At 35.8% G+C, this 21543-nt stretch overlaps 3 protein-coding genes across 7 annotated transcripts; 2 read left to right on the top strand and 1 right to left on the bottom strand.

The window, feature by feature from the left end:
• Positions 1-1206: 1206 nt before the first annotated feature.
• On the top strand, positions 1207-6061 carry LOC118031115 (protein FAR1-RELATED SEQUENCE 11). Its single transcript, XM_035035418.2, has 4 exons — positions 1207-1402; positions 2292-3309; positions 3881-4324; positions 5219-6061. The coding sequence occupies exons 2-4, from the start codon at positions 2329-2331 to the stop codon at positions 5831-5833; spliced, it is 2040 nt and encodes a 679-aa protein (XP_034891309.1). The 5' UTR covers positions 1207-1402; positions 2292-2328; the 3' UTR covers positions 5834-6061.
• A 1176-nt stretch (positions 6062-7237) lies between these two features.
• LOC118031118 (uncharacterized) lies at positions 7238-9660 on the top strand. The gene is made up of 4 exons (XM_035035424.2): positions 7238-7377; positions 8540-8613; positions 9176-9280; positions 9366-9660. Exons 2-4 carry the CDS (start codon positions 8569-8571, stop codon positions 9477-9479), a joined length of 264 nt encoding a protein of 87 aa, XP_034891315.1. The 5' UTR covers positions 7238-7377; positions 8540-8568; the 3' UTR covers positions 9480-9660.
• Positions 9661-11826: 2166 nt separating this feature from the next.
• Positions 11827-20770, bottom strand: LOC118031116 (uncharacterized). Of its 5 annotated transcripts, XM_073408615.1 has the most exons (21): positions 20611-20770; positions 19461-19540; positions 19023-19127; positions 18207-18260; positions 18034-18107; positions 17521-17617; positions 16762-16832; positions 16506-16606; positions 16302-16405; positions 16173-16226; positions 15932-15987; positions 15723-15761; positions 15474-15618; positions 15184-15365; positions 15038-15105; positions 14780-14852; positions 14645-14706; positions 14099-14553; positions 13644-14032; positions 12592-12882; positions 11827-12270 (listed from the first exon to the last, which is right to left on the bottom strand). In XM_073408615.1, the coding sequence occupies exons 2-21, from the start codon at positions 19533-19535 to the stop codon at positions 11985-11987; spliced, it is 2781 nt and encodes a 926-aa protein (XP_073264716.1). In that variant the 5' UTR covers positions 19536-19540; positions 20611-20770; the 3' UTR covers positions 11827-11984. The 5 variants fall into 5 exon arrangements, with proteins under 5 accessions (XP_073264716.1, XP_034891311.1, XP_073264715.1 ...); XM_035035420.2 differs by having other exon boundaries at positions 13644-14553; XM_073408614.1 differs by having other exon boundaries at positions 13644-14553; positions 19461-19549; positions 20611-20769.
• Positions 20771-21543: the final 773 nt, after the last annotated feature.

The following is a 21543-nucleotide window of genomic DNA, read 5'->3' as shown; positions in this document are numbered from 1 at the left end:
ACAAATCGAAAATCAATAAAATATCTTAATTGATCTAAAAGCAAGATTTATTACCTTTAATGTGAAGTAATCAAGAAGAAAAACGAGAAGAAAACCTTGATTTCTTCTCCTCGTTTCCTTCTCCCTCAAATTCACCAATTCTTCTCTCTCCCCTAAGCTTTAATTTCCATCAAATTATATTAATAACATTCCCAGATCATCCAAACACTCATTTTCATTCTTTAATTTAATTGTTTTCATGTTATTTATGAAAGGATTTTTGAAGAAAATATGAAAAATTTCCCTTCCCCTCTCCTAGTAACATGGCTGGCTGTAGTTGGCTTCCTAAGGACGCCGAGTGAGCTATTTATATCAATTCCAAAGTCCCTATAATAACTATTACAATGCCACTACAAATTAATTCGGGTGTTTTTCGTTCAATCAAATATCTGGCATGTTTTTTAATAATCAACCATATATAAAAGTTTTAGCCTTAAAACTTCAATTTTAATTATTTATCATTAACCCAGTTATTTATTTATTTATTTATTTTTTATAGGAAATTACAGCCTATGTTATAAGTTTGGTTGGATAACTCTGATTGACTCATGTTTTTTTTAATTTTTTTTAATTTAATCCTTCAATATTTGATTAATTAAAAATTAAGTTTTATAATTTGTTTTGATTTGTTTTCTATAAAGTTATCATGGTCACGTGATCTAAATTACAACTTTGACAAATTAACCTGAGTTGACTGAAATTGTTTGTTTTGTGGCCTTTTTTTTAGTAATTTTTTTTTTTTCATTTTCATGCTTCATCATTGGTTTAATTAAGAATTGAGTTTTATATTAGATTTTAATTTGTTTTATATAATGTTATCTTGGTCTCATGATTTAAACAATAAATTTGGTAGGTTATCCCAGATTAACCTAGACCTATTAATATGTTTTTTTTAAAAAAAAAACATGTTATTTTAAATTTTTTAATCAAACTAAGTTTTCAATAATTTTTGAGTTATTTTTAGATTTTTCAAGTTGATAGGGTTATATTTGATCTATTTTGTATGATTTAAATTTTTTTACTAGAAAACATATTAGTAAAATCTATTTTTTTTTATATTAAAAAAATAATTTGATTTGCGAGTAAAATTACTTTTTTTTTTTTTTCATCTTTCTCATGAACGTATTTGTGTAAATCTGGAGTTAAAAAGGACGAAGGGCTGCGAAGGAGGGTATTTGGTCATACACGTAACCGAACCCTTCACCTGGACAGACAGGTAATCTGCTTGGAAACCGAGAAGGCGTAGGATAAGAAATGTGCGCACGATATATAAAAGTGTCCTCATCACCTCCCTGCGCAAATTAGGGCTGGTCACTTGCCAAAAACGTTTTCCAGAATTGTAGTTTCACGCCACAATTGATTGGTACCCCACTTCTCCTCTTTAATTTTCTTATGTGATTTTTGAAGTGAAACACGAAACCCATATTTGTTTTAGTGTTGTTGATAATGGGTGTGTTCAAGTTTGAGAATTTATTGCTAATATGATTGGATTTTGCTGTGTTGTGTTGTATTCTGCTGCACATGTCTGTATTGCATTTTTCTTGTAGTGTAGAAGGGAGATTGAAAGGTGGAATGGAATGATGGAGTGATTTGGTGAATTGGGTAATTGATATTTTTGATTCACATGGGCTAAATGTTGTGTAAATGCTTGTTGTGTAACATAGGGAGTGAAAAGGAGAAAAATGGAGACGGAACCTTTTAATGCATTCATTTTCTAGGTTGGAACATCTTGAAATTAGTGTTTTTTGTTAGGTGACGTGGAAAAATGGGAATCATTTTGTTTGCATGTGGAGTAAATAATTCTTGTACTTGAGATGGCTGTGATGCTGAGGAAAGGAGAAAGAGAAAATGTCTGAAATCTCTGAACTTGGAAATAGGCATCCAGTGTTGAGCACTGTGGAAGGTTGGGAATTTAGAGTGAATATGAGTGGATCTTCCTCCCTAGCTATGACCTTGTCAAGTTTACAAGTTGCACCATATTCTATTTTCATCATTGGATGGAATAAAACATTTTCTTGCTTTTCAATGCTTGAAAGGGGCAGGTTTACTTGTCCAGTTCTTACATCATTTTTATGGATGCCCCAGAATTTAGTTGTAGAACATGAGAATATTGTAATTTTAGTTTTCATCAGCTGGCCTTTGTGCTTGCAGCCTTGTGTTGGCGCATGTATGTTGTTGCTTTCTATACTGTAGTGTTTATTTACATATCGGAATTGAATTGGTTGTTTATATTTTTGGCATATTGGATGCAGGGCCTTAAGCTGATCTTTCATAGGTTAATGAGAAAATATGATGTCTGAAGAGGCTGGCCAAATGTTGGTTGTTTATGATGATCCATCGGACCAGCGATCTTTATCGTTGGATGATACAAGCAGCGCAGAGGAATCGCCTGATGAAACCAGACTATCACTAGAAACACCTAATGATGCAATTCCATATATTGGACAAAGATTTTCTACTCATGATGAAGGTTATGAATTTTACAGTGAATTTGCAAAAAGATGTGGATTCTCAATCCGTCGTCACCGCACAGAAGGCAAGGACGGGGTTGGAAAAGGGCTAACAAGACGTTATTTTGTCTGCCACCGTGCTGGAAACACCCCTGTCAAAACCTCAAACGAAAATAAACCTCAAAGGAATAGAAAATCGTCTCGATGTGGGTGTCAAGCATACATGAGGATTAGCAAGGTCACAGAGTTAGGAGCACCAGAATGGCGTGTCACAGGTTTTGATAATCACCATAATCATGAACTTCTAGAACCGAATCAAGTTCGGTTCCTTCCTGCATATCGGACCATATCAGATACGGACAAGAGCAGAATCCTCATGTTTGCCAAAACTGGAATTTCAGTGCAGCAAATGATGAGACTCATGGAGCTTGAAAAATGTGTAGAGCCAGGATATTTGCCATTCACTGAAAAGGATGTGAGGAACTTGCTTCAGTCATTTCGAAAACTGGACCCAGAGGATGAGAGCGTAGACTTATTAAGAATGTGCAGAAATATAAAGGAGAAGGACCCCAACTTTAAATTTGAATACACACTCGATTCTGACAACAGGTTAGAGAACATTGCCTGGTCATATGCGTCATCAGTCCAATCATATGAGATCTTTGGTGATGCAGTGGTATTTGATACAACACATCGCTTAACTGCATTTGACTTGCCTCTCGGCATATGGGTTGGAATGAACAACTATGGTATGCCTTGCTTCTTCGGATGTGTAATTTCACGAGAGGAAAATTTGAGGTCGCTGTCATGGGCATTAAAGGTAATAGAGTAAAAATAATCTCTCTTGTCGATTAATTACCCATATCACCTTGTATTGCACATGTAGCGCCTTTAAGTTTACTTGGACCAGTCCATTAATTGCCCCTCTCCTTTTCATATTCACGGGTGCAAAAAGAATGGGGAGGCAGAGGAATATAGATTCTAAATAGCAATACTAGTTGGATGTTTGGCAAGGGATAGTTGATGAGGCATTTGAAATAACTGGCCAATGAGGTTATTGTAGCATTCACAAATACAGATTGGGCACATAAATTAAGGTTCTATTTTCTTATCCTTTTGACTCATTTTTGAATGTTAGGGGCATGCCAGACATTCACTAACACATGCTCGTCAGATTTTCCAGTAAATCCTGTTGAGCTTCTTGATATGTGTCATTTGCCAACTAGTCTGGTTTCTGCAATTATATCTTCCCTGAATGATATAACTATGGCTTCACTATTGTCAATGATTCGTGGTCACACACACAATCAAAGGCACATGTTTTCTTTCTCAAAGAGCTTTTATTGGTCCCAAATTGACATTTTTTGTTTCTGTAATCTTTATGTCAAAAGGCATTCTTAGGATTCATGAATGGAAAGGCCCCACAAACAATATTAACTGACCAGAATATGTGCCTGAAAGACGCAATAGCTAAGGAGATGCCTTCAACGAAACATGCACTTTGCATATGGATGATTGTGGCGAAGTTTCCATCCTGGTTTAATGCTGTTTTGGGGGAACGTTATAATGATTGGAAAGCAGAGTTCTATCGACTCTATAATTTGGAGTCAATTGAGGACTTTGAACAGGGTTGGAGGAACATGGTCAATATTTTTGGGCTGCATACAAACAGGCACGTTGCCAACTTGCATGCCTTACGCAATCTTTGGGCTCTTCCATACTTGAGAAGCCATTTCTTCGCCGGAATGACTGCAGCTGGTCATTCAAAATCAATTAACGCTTTCATCCAAAGGTTTCTGAGTGCTCAAACTCGGCTTGCACACTTTGTGGAACAGGTATGTTACAAGTTACATGCCTGATTCAATAGCTATGTTTTGGCCCTTGGACTGCTCGTACTTGAGGCAGAATACACATGTGGGATCTAATATCTTCACACATCAGATTTAATTTATATTTTTTGCTATATCAGGACATGAGCAATGATTTTTACCTATAGACGTCCTGAAAAGCAAACTATTATTATAATTACAAAAGGGCTCCTTTATCTTTCTAAGGAGTTTTTGTGGAACAATCCAGTGCTGTGATTTGATCTATCTATCATTTATCCAAGTAGATGACATGCCCAATTCTATGATAGGTTTTTTTAACTGTTGGAATCAGCCATCTTGTCAATTTGTTTTGCTTGAGATGTCATGCGAGGGTGATGTTTGTCCATGTAAAAATAGTTTCCTTGAGAGAGAAAGGATATTTTTTTTTTTGTTGATGTTGAAAAGAAACATGCAGCTTGCGAAAGCAATGATCAAAAGGGACATTCAAGTTTATTTCCCCTAGTTTGTTTAGGTTTCCAATTTTAACACAGTATCATGATCATTTCTTACACTTGATAAATCAATGAAATCATACAGTTAGTCCAGCTGGGCTGGGCTGGTCTTCCATCTTAGAAATTCGAAACTTGTAATCTTCATGATCATGTGCTATTGAAGTTGTTTGACTTGTGAATGTACACTTATTTGGATATTGATCTTTCTTGCCAAAAATGATGGTTTCTATATGTACTTAGAATTTCCCTTGGATTTCCTGTTGGTTTAGAAACTCCACTTTGTGATTCCAGTTATTGTTTATGATACATTGAAACTTTCTGCCACTATAACCATTGGTGTAGCGGAAATCCCACTGTAGTTTTTGTGGAAAAGCTTTTCTATGTTCTTGACTCATCTCTGCACAAGCAGGTTGCTGTAGCTGTAGATTTTAAAGATCAAGCGGCTGAACAGCAAACAATGCAGCAGAATCTGCAAAACATAAGTTTAAAAACTGGGGCGCCTATGGAATCCCATGCAGCCACAGTCCTTACTCCTTATGCCTTCTCGAAGCTCCAAGAACAACTTGTTTTGGCTGCCCACTACGCATCATACCAGATGGAGGATGGTTTTCATGTGAGACACCACACCAAACTTGAGGGAGGCCGGAAAGTATATTGGGTTCCTAGGGAAGAAATTATCAGTTGCAGCTGCAATCAGTTTGAGTTCTCTGGAATTCTTTGTCGACATGCCCTTCGAGTTCTTTCCACAGGAAACTGTTTTCAGATCCCAGAAAGGTACCTTCCTTTGCGTTGGCGTCGGATTAACACATCTAGTGCAAAGCTTCTTCACAGTTCCAATGATCATGGTGAAAGAATTCAGTTATTGCAGAACATGGTATCAAGTCTCATAACTGAATCTGCCAAGTCGAAGGAGAGACTGGATATTGCAACCGAGCAGGTTTCCATTCTTTTATCTCGCATCAGAGATCAACCAGTTCCATCACAAGGTATACGAGATTTTACCTCCATTCACAGAAAACTTTAGCCCTACCTCGTATACTCAGCAGTGACTGAATTCTTGGGGATAGCCGAGGGAAGCACACCTCTTATTTAAAGAAAGCAAGTTTGCTGAATCTGTAAATGCATGCTCTTGCTTCATTGTGGGGCAGAAGTTTATTGAGGGTTCTGTAATGTTCAAATATATATAGAAAAAAAATAGATATTGATGTATGATCGTGTTCTTGTTTAAAGCAGATTCATGTTCTTTTCACAAGGGAAATTGTTCCAACCAGATAAAATAACTCCTAAATCCAAGTGAGCAATTGATTATCATTAATCTCTTGTTTCAACAATAAGGCTGTGCAATTATGCATGGTTCTAGGTTGTATTAGGAGTTAAAAACTTCGTTGGTAGTGGTGTTTGAGATTTGTGATGTAGATAATTTTTAAAATAATTTTTTTTAATTTTTAATATTAGTATACCAAAACTATAAAAAATATTAATTTAATAATTTTTTTTTAAAAAAAAACCCTTTAAAAAAATATATAAAATCAGAAACGAAAGCTTTTCCAAACACTTTTGTTGTCACATACACCAGTGTTTGATAGTGGTGTTTAGATGGAATGATGAAAATAAAAATATGAAATAAATTTATTTTTAAAATCATTTTAGACTAATTTTTTCTGTTTTAAAATACAAAGGTTATGTTCTCTATTTTTACTATTTTGAAATGAGATTAAAATGAGTTTTTTTTATTTTTATATATATATATATATCCATTTTGAGATAGTAACTAAATGATGATTTGTGGTATGATTTTTACAAATTAATAATTAGATACTTAAAATTGGAATGTTAAGGTATTGTTTTATCCTTCCATCCAAAGGTTAATATTCCGTTAATTTTAACTTTCCATGTCTTCTATTGGATATACTTTTAGAAAATAAAAAAATATATAAAATATAAAAGACAAAATACAAAAATAATTAATTTTTAATGTTAATTTTTAATTTATTTAAGCTGGATAATTGATTTAAAATTTTATTAATATATACTATCTATCTATTTTATTTTATTTTAAAAGGCCAAGAAAATTCAAAATTAGTACTCTTTTTTTAATTTATGATTTTTATTTTTATTTTATTCTAATAAAATAAAAAAATGGCTATAAATAATTAAGCTATTAATTTTTTATTTTATAACTAGCTATAAATGCAATTAGATTTTTTAAACTATAGGGACTTGAGAGTGTTTGGCATTGCGTTTGTAACTGCGTTTCGTCAAATTTTGAAATTTTTTTTTTTTTTTTTTGCTAAAATTGAGTTCGGTTTGTATTTTTTTGGATCTTTTGATGTGCTATAAAAAATAAAAAAATATCATTGGCATGCTTTTCGACACGAAAAGCTATTTGAAAAGCAACCGCTACAACACTACCAAACACGCTCTAAGTTATAATTAACTCTCTAAGCTATAACGACTGGCTCTTCTGTCCCTGGAGTTTCATTTTGCCGCTGTTCTGGCCCAGTTTCCCAACCAGAGAAAGAGGAGGAAGAAGCTATCACCCTTGCAGCCGCAGATCACCTGAAAACGGTGCGTTTCTTACCAAACCATCAAGTTTAGAGACTGTTAATCTATCATGGGCTCATCTTGATCTGGGTTTTCTTTCATTTCTTGACGGATTTTCTCTTTCTTTGTATATATATATTTTTTTTCTGGTGATGGGTTTGGTCTTGCTGGATATGGAGTCCCATGTTTTGAAGATTTCTTTTGATGGGATTTTTCTTGAATTGAATCATTTACAGACCATTTGTAATCAATTTTCTAATGTAATTAAATTCAATTATAATGTTTAAAAATGATTCCAAACACGAGATTTCATTAAAACTTCCGAAAAGATATTTCTTTTTTAAGGGTAAACAGATGCTAGTTTATTAATCATGTTAAAGCATGTCTTGTGGGATTAGGGTTTGAAGCTTCATCCGACAAAGGAGAGGATGGAGTGTAAGTGGGATTTTTAACTGTTTATCACTTGGGATGAATGCTGTGCTGTTTTCTTTTCCATCCCTCTTAAAGACTGGTGCTTTAATCCTCAAGAAATTTTAAAATGCTCAAGCTGTAAATGGTTACAGCTTAGGAGAGAAAGACATAAGGAGATAAAATCAGGCGAAAGGGAATTAAAACAATATATCTTTTCTCTCGTCGTTTTATCTCTCTGACTCTCTCCTATGCTGTAAAAATTTGTAGTTACCATATAATTTTCCTTTAATCCTTTTTGCTTCACACCTGAGAATATCTGAACTGAACCCTAGCCAAGGAACTGGAATGGCACCTCTAATTAAAGTCAGTAATCCTTGTCATTATTTTGGTTTCTTAGTTGGTTTCGTTTGGTCTCTGCAGTTTGTGCATTGCGGTGGTGGTCTGTTATGTCTCCAGTTGTTAGTTGAAGTTCTTTTGTTCTTGGATTCCTCTGTTTTTTTTTTTTTTAATAACCTTGTCTGCTTTGAGTTTTCTTTCTCCTTGGTTGCTTGCCATCTGCTCCCAAGGTGTTTAATGAGTTTTCATTGGCTTATAAAGAATGAGAAAAAATAAATAAAATTAATTCCATGGTAAAAGTGCATGTAGCAAGGATTTAATGAATTTCAGGTGATGTTTCAATCTGTTCACCAACATTCATGTCCCTATTTAACTTTGTTTTCCCTTCAATTTCTATGTCTGCGTGAGACTAAAAAAATGGCTTTTATGTGTTTTGCAGGTGAAAGTGCTTGAATTATTTGCAGGAAAATGCATCCTCCTTTGACATTACATAGGCACCCGATGTGTGTTGAAGTGAGTTTGCTTCCTTCATATGTTATGATATATCCCCTGAACTAGTTTTAGTGAATTGGAATTCCTTATTTCTCTAGTTGTAGATGAATGGCTGTTAACAGCTATTTCCCTCTTTCCATTGAAGTAGGGAGGGCGTCTCTTGCTCATATCCTTGGATGGAATTTTTTTTTCCCATGTGTTTGTTGATGTGTGGTGGAGTGGAGATCAGTTAGGAAATGATTGTTTCTCTCCACCATAGTAACATGCATCATCTTTTGATGCTTCTAGTTGCAACTTGCTTGTGGTAGATGGAAGGCCACCATAAGGATAGAGGAGAATGCTAACGAGGACTTGTACAACAAAACTTAAAACTAGTTGGTATCTATGGCTAGTAAAGAAAAAGAGGGTGGGTATAAGATTGTAGCCATAATATGTTAAGAATAAGGTGACCATTTCTGAAATTTTCAATGCAGATGTTTGGGAAGAGACATCAGCATGACATCATGTCTATGGTGTGCTATTTTCTGGAATGAACTTGTGATCTTAACTTTTTGCTGAACCAGGAGACAAAAATATTTTGCAGATTATTGAGCAGTTTCAAAAGTGTCATTTGGACCATCCTATTGCTAAGTTCTTTGGTGAATGCACAGAACTCAAAGTAAAACTTGATCGCTGTTTTCGGGAGGAAGTGAGTTAGCATTATGTTTGTCCTTTTTTTTCCTGGCTAAAATACCATTTTGATCTGGCAGTAAATCCTTAAGCTTTTTTCTCAGAAAGCTGTGAAGCGTAAGGCGAATTTTGAACAAAGCAAGAAACTTAAGGAAAGGCTTCAAGCATTAAGGAAGGAAGCTGCTGAGGGAAGTCCTGAGAAGAGCAACTTTGTGTAAGCGTAATTATTAACTGGAAGACGAAATTTTGTCCGCTGGCTGCAACATGAATATAATGCATAAAGTGATTTAGTGTATGACTGGACACATGCATTGAACAATACATATATCACTGCAAGATGGTGAAAGAATTCAGATGATCCATAGTATATTATGGGCAATATAATGTCATATTTCTTCATTCAGCCTGGCACTTTCAAGAATGATTTAAGATGACAATATGCGATTTCAGGTTGTTACTCTACATTCTTATTTTATGTGCTGTGGTCCCATCGCATATCCTCATGAACAAAATCCAGTTACTAGATGTAAATTTCATGTCCGGGTTTTATGCTGTGTCGTGAACCAGTAAAATTCTTGTCCCTAATCAATCAGAAGGCAGAAAGGATGTTTTCTGGTTCCCTACTTCACTTAAAATTTCAGCTTATTAGACAAAACTGATCTGATATGAGACCACAGATGACACTGCCTGCCTCTGCCTGGTCAAAAGCATCATCACAAAGATCATGCATGCAGGCTGCTGTTAGTTTTGTTCACAAGATGTAAAACACCCCCTGACCTGATTATTCATTATTATGCCCTGATAAGGAAGGGACAGCCCAGAATGAAATACAAGAAACCAAGGTTGAAAGCGCAACCGAGTCTTCCAACCTGCCTTCAATCTCTCCAAGCTAGTTTCATCCAAAACTGCAATAAGTTCAATCCAAACTAGCTAGACATTATGCCCTGCACTTCTCAGTTGAGCTTCCTAATATGTGTTATTTGCCAACTAGTCTGGTCCCTGCAGTTATACCCATAATTTTGCCTCTCAATAAGAAAGGTTCAAATTTTTCACCCTTTTGTCTCTTTTTTGATGGCAGGTGACTGCCACATGCTTGTTAGATTTTCCAATAAATCCAGTTGAGCTTCTTGATATGTGTTTTTTGCCAGCTAGTCTGCCCCCCCTGCAGTTATACCTTCCCTGAATGATGTAATTGTGGCTTCACTGCTGTCAATGATCCTTAGCCACACACACAGAGTCAGAGACACCCATGCTCTTTCTCAAAGAGCTTTTATTGGTCCCAAATTGAATTTTCTTGTTTTTGTTATCGTTATGTCAAAGTCTTTAGGATTCATGAATGGAAAGGCCCCACAAACAATAGAATATGTGTCTGAAAGGAGAAATGGCCAAGGAGATGCCTGCAATGAAACGTGCACTTTGTGCATGGATGATTGTAGCAGAGTTTCCATCCTGGTTTAAAGCTGATAGTGAGCGGAAAGCAGAGCTCTGTCGACTCTGTGATTTGGAGTCAACCGAGGACTTTGAACTGGGTTGGAGGGACATGGTCAATAAATTTGAACTGGCAAGGAAGGGAGATCCAAGAAAGAAATACAAGAAACCAAGGCCAAAAGTGCGAGTGGGTCTGCCAAAGAAAATCTGTCAATATCTTGATGTTCGGATTGGAAGGGAAGAAAATGAAGTCATTGTTGTTTTAGGAAGCAGAGGCGATTCGTTTTGCTTGGCTCTGAGATTTCTTAACAGCAATTGGGTGCAGAAACCTGTCAGCACTCACTTCCAAGATAAAACCTGGAGAATGGCATCAATTTTTTTTTTTTTTTAAAAGCTTCTTCCAGGCTCTAATTCTTGTGATGCAGGGGAAGCACAATCAAGGACAGCAGCAAGAGCTGAAATGGGGTTAAAACACAAACAACTCTGAAATCTTATTTTATTTCTGAAATATTAATATGATAAAGTTTGTCTCTCTATAAGGTTTATAAATCTTTATACAAGTAAAACACCGACCTTAACAATGTATGCAGAATTAGAATCCTGAAACATAACAAAACAAATAGATAGCTAAAAATAATAAAATCTGGAATAATCAAGAAAAATAGCAAATCAGAATCTTCAAAGCCTAATCTAAGAAAAATAACATTTATATTATTTTTCAAGAAAATTTTTGGTTAAAAATATATTAAAATATTTTTTTTTATTTTTAAAAATTTATCTTTAATATTAACATATCAAAACGATATAAAAATATTAAAAATAATAATTTGAAATAATTTTTTTTTTAAATGTGACTAGACGATGAGAACAAATATAGTTTAAGTTAAAATAAAATTCGATTTTGTATATAAAAACGTGTTTCATAGCGCATCCAGTCATCCACCAACGTTGGGGTTTGCTGCACTACAAAATATAGCGTTAGCCTTCACACATTACATACAAAATTTTCCAACACTCTACCCTTCCACCATCAACTACAACATTAGCAATTCAAGCACAATTATATTATCTTCTATCCAAATCATAATTGTATTAAATAGAACATTTTCATAATAACATCCAGGATGCTATCATGTCAGGCTTAATTTATTAATGGTATAATAAACTAAAGCTACTTAATAATTTCTTATTTCTGATTAACCTGTTTCCCAGTAAAAAAAAAAAAAAAAAATTGCAGCATAATATGATAGCATGTAAACATATCAATACTTAAAAGGAAGAAGAAAAATCTAAGTCTAACCAAACTTCTTGCAAGCATAGTCGAACAAGGACTGCGGGTAACTCACAGATGATTCCTCTTCTGGCAACTTGAGAAAGCGAGCAACTTTTGCAAATCCAGCATGGTGCCGGTGCTGCCCTAGGAGAGAATCCTCCTGCTTGACTTGGAAGTTCATTTCCTGCTTGTGAAGTTTTGGCCTCGATAAAGTCCACTGCATTGCCCAGATGGCCAAAGGCCTCATGTAGCCTAGAGATCTATACTGGCCATTGGTGTTCCAGCCTTCCGGAGTTTGAAAAGAATACCTGTAATCAACACAGTACCAACCTGTTACTCAGCATTCCATGGTTCATGGCTTCTTACGTACTTTCACAGTTATAAAACCCGGTCCGGCTCGGCAGGTCAAGCTAGGTACTGGCTGATCCAGGAGCCTGGACCGGGCTCTTTTTTATGTCGTTTTGTTTTTTTAAAGATCTTAGCTTTGGTTGACTTACGAACTCACAAGTTAACCTGTTTAACCCGTGATCGAAGCCTTTGACCGAGTCGATGCTTACTTGCCGGGCTGCTATGAGATTGAAAAACATGAAGACAGAAGAAGAAGGAAGAGGTGAAGATTTCCTACGTACCCAAGTCCTTGTTCAGCCCACGCAGCCTCATAGACTCCGCTTGCTGTATGAAAAGCCATATCCATCAAACCTTCCTGCATCATTGTTGCGGCAACTGCGTAGGTGACCCCAGACCATATTTCTCTCGACTGCATGTCTGACATGTCCACTGTTCCATCAGGCAGCATCCCATTTACAGCCCCTCGTTTCCCATCATGCACCTTCAGGAAGTTGTAATTATAAATCTTCTCTAATGCACTTCGTGCTTTGTCCTCGTCAACAATCGGCAAAAGTCCGCATGCTCGTGCATACCTACGGCCACCACAATCGATTAGTAGCTAAACCTTTGCCGTAACAAAAATAATGTGTTTCCCCATAATTAGAAACCTACAGTTCTGAAGCCTGGATGGTTCATTGTCATGCAAGTAATCTACAGAAATATGAAGTAATTTCTTATCTACCTCCTGTGCTTTTGAAAGAACACAGAGAGCTATTTCTACTGCTTTCAGAAGCAAGCACAGGGGGCTGAGGAAGAACATCTAGTGGATAAGTTCATGGATCAAATAAACATAATGAAAACTAAGAATAAATCTTAATGCGCTAAACAACTTTCTAATAAAAATAATTATAACTTTTAATTCCATCGTTAGATTAAGTTGAAATAAATTTTATGTAACATTCTTCGAGCCTTGTTCTCAAAAGGGTCAGCTTAGATGAGGTCATTTTATCCCTAAATTAGGCCCAAATGATGCTTTTTTTTTCATTTTTATTTTTGGATTTTTTTTCATATTTTCATAGTTTTTCCTTTATAGACTAGATCGGTTTAGCTACCATATAATCAGTTGGAGTGCTTTGTTTTCAATCAATTTATGTAGAGTATTGAATTTCAAAATATATCAAAGTTTTCTCTATAGTTTAAGGCTAAAGCTACCTTAAAACTTGTAAAAACCCTAGTTCTATCTTTGCTATAAGCTTATCATAAACTTCGAAAACTTTAACCAATCAAATCTATATTAATGATCTAAAGGAATTTGATGTTCAAAATGATTAAACAGGGCATTATTGCAGCATACCATTGTCCGGCCAACTGATCAGCTTGAATGGATGAGCTATTTCTACCATCGCTGTTGTCATAATTGAAGTAAGAACCATTCCATAACTTGTCATACACAACCTTTGCCTTCTGAAACCTAAACCAAAAATATTCTGCAGAATCCTTGTCTCCTACTTCCCATGCCAGGGCTGATGCAGCCTGTAAGGCCGCCACCCATAGCCCACCACAATATGCACTAACTCCAGACACAGACCATGTATCATATGTCTGATCGGGAAAACCATCATTCTCAATCATCCCGTCACCATCCTTGTCAAACTGATCCATATAAGCCATTGCAACATAAACTGATGGCCAAACAGCTTGTGCGAACTTCTTGTCTCCTGTGGCAACTACATCTCTGTAAACCTGGAGAACAAATTTTGGATTCAGGTCTTTCCAGCGATCAGTATTGTGAAGGTTATAGGCATTTACTTCAAACCACGGGTCATCGATCCCAATGTCATGAGGGACGGCTCCAAGAACCTTCCTGGTGACGCACTGTCCATCTCGTAGAAGGTGCATCTTACTGGGATCATGCATCATAACTGCGGCTGCAAAGTCCCTTTGAATGCTGAGCTCAAGTTTGGGAAACAGCATAATTAATGCGAAAGATGCGTAGAAGTGAACATCATAGGTGTTCCACATGGGATACTCGATCCCTTCTAGATAAAGGAATTGGCCGACGTTTTCTTCTCCTTCTTGAAGCAAATTCGCTCCTAAAGCAGAATTGGTTGCTAAAGGAGTGTGGATTTGCTCAAGCACAGAAGTCATCCTTCCAAGAATGTCAACAGAAGTATCGCCTTGGTGGCCTAAATCAGAACCTGTCCTATCGAGAGAAAACTTTTTTCCTCCAACAGTTGCCAAACTATGCAACGGGGGAGATCCATCTGAAATTAAACAAAATGTTATTAAACTGTGTTTAAGACGTTCATAAACATGAGTTGGGATATGAGAGAAGAGGATTCATCATCCACATACCTGTCCAAATTGTTCCCCCTGAATTAAGATAATAGAGCTCATTAAAGAGAGTGACAGGATACCTGCAAGGAATCTTCCAAGTAACTTCAGAATCTGGGTTTACATGAAATGAGAAAACTACAGACCGAAGCTCACCATTCAGGAAGCCTCTTGTCTTCAAGAATCGGTCTCTGCCAGGCTTCTATCTGGGAGTCCCAATGGCCATGTCCTATATTTTAAGGAAACAAGGAATTCAAATGAATTTATTAGCTTTCCAGCGCAGGATTGTGGTTTCCAAATGTAAAATCAATCTCCATACTTCCTATTCACAGTCTGGCTTTAAAATATTTATGTTCCATGATTGCACTTTTTAAGGCAACCAGTGTCATCAAAGAGGACAGAAAAAGACTTTACCGAGAATAGCATCATGAGCAATATTTGCAGCGGCATCTCCATGAGTGCCATAGAATTTTGTGTAACGCCTGTTGATGGACGCATTTTAGCAAACCGATAATCTTTCAATTTGTAGTCCACTTCAGATAAAGTATTCGGCAACCTACCTGTGATAAGTCCTTCCACTCGCAAAGTTTACTTCAGGACAGTCCCATGCCAATGAAAAAGTAACTGTACACACAGAATCTGGTGGAACTGTTGAAGTAGCTGCAATGGCTGCCCCAATAGATGATCCTGGTTCTGAAGGCACTGGCTTTCCAGATGAGTTGAGGTTGTCGAAGGATCCATGCTATTAGAACACAAATCAGTGGAAGTTTAGGTAGGTTTTGTTAGCAGAAGATGCAGACTGAAGCATTTGAGAACATTTTCACAAAACAAAAGGTACGAGAATGCCAACCTCTTTTACTTCATTCCACATCTCTTTTGCTGTAACACCTTGCGAATTTCCAGATATCAAAAAGGAAGGGCATTTTGAGACACGGACACCGGGAGTCTCTTGTGCAGCGATTGCAAAAGTCACTGGGGGAAGCTCGTTTGCTGTCCTGTATTGTAAACAATACAAGAAAATTCTGACACGTGCCATAAACATACAAATCAATCCCTCCAAATCCAGAAACAATATGCCTTTCCAAGGAAAGGAACTTACTTGTGATATAGAAGTACACAATGCACACCATCATCCATCCTAGAAAATCAATAATCTTGCCGATTAGCATTGATTACAACCATTACATGCACATCCACATGCTTTATACACATAGAAGCAAAAAAGAAAAGTCTTGTATTAGCAAGTAGTACAGGAAATTAGAGCAATACAATGACATTCACACACACACACATGACACAACGACTTACATTTTTGTTGAATTGAGGTGCTGGCCAGAAAATTCAGAAACCCCTCCAACAGAATTCTGAATAGGCACAAATCGACACAGAGGTGTAAGTCATGAGTTTCAGTTGCTTCTCAATTGTCAGACTGTTTTAAAGGATCTTGAGAAACATCTTTACCACTCATTTGCAGATGAAATAAACAAAGAAACCAGGAGAAACAACACAGAAGCATCAATGCAGAGGTTAAAAAAATCAAAGTACTTACTGCCCATGTGAAAAGCAAGGTGACATCAGCTGCAGTCTCTCCAGAATTATAGAGCTGAAATAAACATTCCACTCTTAGTAAGAGGGCAGACTGCACTTAATGTCCAAGAATCAAGTTTCCCGTTCCTACCGTGAAGGTAAAAACTGAGACAGGAAAGCTGCTCTCCTTGTAATTATGAGGAATAACAGGTGAAATTTGACGACAAACAACCCTGAGTTCCGGATCAGGTTCGCCTGCGCTCGAGGAGGAAGGCAGCCAGATATATGATAATATATCCAAAACAGAGTGCATAATAATCTAGATGTATACATACTACTTGCAAATGTAGGTTACCCTCGTATACAGTCCAAGCCCTGGGGTATAAAGCATGATATGTGGATTTATCTCCCTTCAGATTCCATTCCCAAGATTCAATCCCTGAACCTGCAGGTTCTCTGAGTACATGGACAACATCGGTGACTGTTTTTCCATTTCTTTGTCTATATTTCTATCAAAGTTCAAACTCAATCTTAACTGATTTTCAAGTTGAATTAGAAACAACATTCATGCATCCATTGTAAGCTAATCAGGCAATAATGCAATCACTTACTCAAGCTTGTCTGGACTCCTTGAGCACAGTACGCTACAGTATTTTTTACCATTTGAGCGGGAAACAAAAATCTGCACGCAATAGCATTCAAATTAAGAAACCAAGTCACATGCAGGCAAGAAGTAGAGATTTATGCGTTTTAGTCTGATATCACAGAAATAGTAGCGTATAAGTCTTTAGTCTGGCATAGAGAAACACAAACATGACTGCTGTGTTCTGAGACAGCTAGACATTATCAAACACAGGAAAACCAACCTCTCCATCTTGTCTTACTTGGACAAACTACTACCAGTGTCATTGATCCCAAAATAGAAAGGCAAAACAAACATGTTCCCCCCCGCAGCTATTAGACCCGGCCCAGCCCGGCTTGTTGATCCGAGAAACCCGTGATCTAGACCGGCTGAATTTTAAGTAAACCAAAAAAAGCATTGATCTAGTGAAACCCAGGTCATCTTAGCAAGTTTTTAGTGATCTAGCCAAACCTGGCCAGTAAAACTCCAAGGAAGTCTTTTTAAGAGAACAAAACAACACTATTTTATGTAAAGTGACTCAACGACCCGCAGATTAACCTGTTGACTTGGTGACCTAAGACCCTTTTCTGTGTCAATTTCTAGGCCAGGTCTGGCAACCATGGCTTCGCCTCGTCCATTTTGTGTCTGCCATCTGAATCGGATGATTTCCATTTAACTTCCCAAAGAGATGAAGTGTAAAATAGATGCATTGGCAATTCTTTTTTCCAGGGATTCGTGTTAAACTTACAGAAAATTGATTTGCTAAAACAGGTTTTTCTTCTACTTTGGGAAACAGTTGCCAACGCTGAAATTCACCTTTGCAACTCCTTCCAATGCTTCCTGAGCTGTACATTGTTGATTTTATTAAAAGAAAACAGGCATTAGAAGAGAATTCATTAAATGATCAATGAGCTTTTACAACAACAATGAACACAGATGATGCCTTGATTTCAGGTTGCATCTTCTGATAAACTCCTGACAGCCACAGGCTCGGTACAGTTTACCATGAGTGCAAATTTACCTATGAACATCCGATGATATGTTGCTTATTACCCAAGACTTCCACATAAAAAGACATCACATTGTTTTGATAAAAAAGGAACTCAGTTTGAAGTAAAACTCAGCCCGAGATATGTTATAGGTCCACCGATCACCAAGTTGACTTCCCAGGCCAAGCCTGGTTTTATACTTGTGTTCCTAGCTATACAATGAACAAACATAAATGTGAATTCTTTCTTGTTTTTTAGGAACTGGCACCTACCCAACACCACCTACTGGAATGCCATGAGAAGATGTAACATAGCGCTTTGCAAATGGATCCATAAAAATACCATTCTGCAAAAGGTAATAGCCAAGATTAGTCTGTTCTTTGTGGTTCCTCACCAAAGATAACATATCGAGGTACAATGAGGCGATTGTGATAAAAGTTACTACCTTTTTTTTGGCATTTTCTCTGACATGACGCCATAGCCGAATACCTATAGGGGCCTGCCAAAACAAAGAAACCATCTCTTCATGGATATAGATACCAAGGACAAGGATTTCCCACCTAAAAAATATTGATGATAGAGTAATAACAAGGGATGTTATGATGAAGTCTCAGAAGTGTAGATTTTCCCTTCAGCCTTTGGTGTACGTGTCGTTTTTTTCTTCTTCTTCTTTTTATGACGGGCAATTAAGGAAAAATGTCGGAATCAGTTTTGGTTTTGAAGGGAAGACGATCTGAAAAATCATGCAGTATCTTCTGCCTTATTCTCTTCTGTTTTTTCAGCCTCTTTTGCCTCGAGTTTTGCATAGTTTTCCGTCTATTTTTCCTTATGTTCTATGTTCCTTTGTAAAGAGATGTCGAGTTCAAATCTTCTACCAAAAATTCCAGAAAAAAAAAAAAAAAAAACAAATCCATAAAGAGAGATGTCCATCACTGCATCCCTTTTCTCTTTTCTCTTCCTCAATCTTCTGCAACCTCGTGCTTCTCCTTTACACGAAGTGGATTATGCCTTACTACCACAAGAACAAAAGAGAACCGTTCAGGTGTGCCTACGACTCTAAACTACCTTCAACTTAATTTTTCTTGAGTTACCATATCTACAACTTTTCACCACTGCTTCACTTGCTAATGTTTCACGCACAGTATTTCAAATATTTGTACAAAGATTCACTCCAGACCTGGGCCTCAATTCCATCACAGTGCCTTGGCATGGACATAATAGTAAGTAACGATGTAGGGCAGAAGGAACAACACTCACTTACCATACGAAGTATCTCTTGCCAAGTTAAAGTGAACTGTGAAAGGACAGTTTCACTGGTGTCTAATCTCCGCTGCCAGGTCAGTGGTGCAGGTTTCCCAGGATCAACCTTAATACAGACATTCAAAAAGAAATCATATACAAGATTAGCATTGAAAGGTTTAAGCATCGAAGAACTATACTTAGAAACGAAAGAAAAAAGGGGAGAGACCAAGAAGGATGAGAAGCTATGGTGATCATTTGAACTGACCTGCATGTTCATTGCATAATATACATACATGGAATCTTAATTGAGTGCTTGAAAGAAAACAGAAGTAAAATACATAATAATCTGTTTAGGTTGTAAGAAATTCAACTAAAAACCTTGTTAAAATCTAACAGACGCAATATATACAAGCCTTCCAACCACGCAGAGACAGTGTCTCAATTGGCTACAGCATACCTTATCCGCCGGAGAATTTAAAGGTTCTCCTTGTTCTTCATCGAAACCATTCCTTGATATCTTACTTTCCGTCATCTTTCCTGCAATAACTAGAAACTCAGTCCATATCAATTTAGATAATCAAAATAAGATGCAGGAGTTTCTTTAGAAATTTTTTTTTTATTATTATTGGTTAATATTATTTTGTTATGCTTTAATTTCTAGTTTTATTTTTTCTATTTGAAGATAATATTTTTCCTGGTTTATTTTTTTCAAATAGGATTTTTTAGTTTTTTTCTATATAAAGTGCTGTAATAACATTGTAATAAGTAGAAATTAAGAATTTTTAATGGTATTATTTTTTATCTTTAAAATTTTTAACAGGTAACAAGCTTCTTTATCCTTTGATCTCGTCCATGTAGAATTCATAGCTGAATTTCCATAATAAACAGCACCAAATTAATTATCCCATCTGTTTTTTAGAAAATTAAAAAACCTATATATATATATATATATATATATATCCTCGAATCATCACCTACACAGTGACCACCGACAGTCATGCCCAACACTAGCAACCTCCATTGTATTAATTATAATAGATGAAACGTAGCTAGACAACTCAAGATTTATTAATTAGTTTAATTCATAATTATTTTCACAAACCTTAAGCATCAATACTAGTACACCAATCGCCGGATACAAACATACATACACATCAATAACTAATACGTGATAAATCTATTTTTAATGGATTTAAAAAACTTGAAGCACATTTAAGAAAATAAACATGCCGGATACGGGGGCTTGACATACTACCAAGCCCGGAGCATACCGGACCAGACCTAAACATGTTTGAATTTGATAACGTGTAAAGCCTAAGAAACACTGGTTCTGATACTAGCCAGATTGCGGAATATACACGAAGACATGTATACATCAATGATTGATATGAACATGTGTTGTCTGTGAATTCTTGTAGTGAACTGAATGAGAGACATATTCCAGTTGAAATCACAGCATAGATGCATACTTCACAAGAATAAATGAAGCCTTGACAGAACACAGAGAGAAATACAAGGAATCATGAGCTAGCTAGCAATATATATGCTTGTGAAACAGTACTCGGAAGATCTGGAACTGATAGAAGAAGAGGATGGAGAAAACTAACCTCAAGAAAGAGAAGTAAGATTATACAGATGGTCTCCTCAAGGCTAAAATGGGTTTGGAGAGGGAAAGATTTGCGAGGAAGATGGAGATCTTTATATAATGTGCTCAGCTTGAATGTAGCCTTCGTTTGATAAGAAACCAGGTGCTGTTTTTTGTTTTTTTTTGTTTTTTGTTTCCTTGTAATAATAATAATAATAATTGTTGTGTTCTGGTCCCACATTTCAATTTGATTATGAGGTTTGATTATATTATTACCTAATCTCATGAATTTCTAACACTTCACTTGGTCGCTGTCAGGAGCTAACATTTTTGTCTTTTAAAATTATATTTTAAAAAATTTAAATTATTTTTATTTTTTATTAACTTTAAATTAATATGATTTTAGTATTTTAAAATCATTTTAATATACTGATGTCAAAAATAATTTTAAAAAAAATAAAAAAATTCATTAGCATGTATTTTGATACAAAAAGTTATTTAAAAAGCAATCACAACTATGTTGTCAAACACCATATATTAATAGATTGTTATGGTTGAAATTTAAAGTATGTTTTATTTGAAAATATATTAAAATAATATTATTTTTATTTTTTAAAATTTATTTTTAATATTAGCATATTAAAATAATTGAAAATATAAAAAAATAAATTTTAAATTTTAAAAAATATAATTTTAATTGTGTTTTCAAATACTATTTTTAAACTCAAATTATTTTAAATTACTACCTGTCTTTTTTTTCCTTGTAATAATAATAGTTGTTGTGTTCTGGTCCCACGTTTTTATTTGATTTTGAGGTTTCATTAAATTATTACCTAATCTTATGAATTTCTAACATTTCACTTCTAATGTATCTACGTAGTAGTTTTATTGATGGCACTATAACTATTAACTTGTATTTTATATGGATAAACAGGTATATTTTATAAATTTTTTT

The sequence above is a fragment of the Populus alba genome, chromosome 4 (genome assembly GCF_005239225.2).
Source record: "Populus alba chromosome 4, ASM523922v2, whole genome shotgun sequence".
NCBI classification, from domain to species: Eukaryota; Viridiplantae; Streptophyta; class Magnoliopsida; order Malpighiales; family Salicaceae; genus Populus; species Populus alba.
This window is presented reverse-complemented; position numbering and strand designations above follow the sequence as displayed.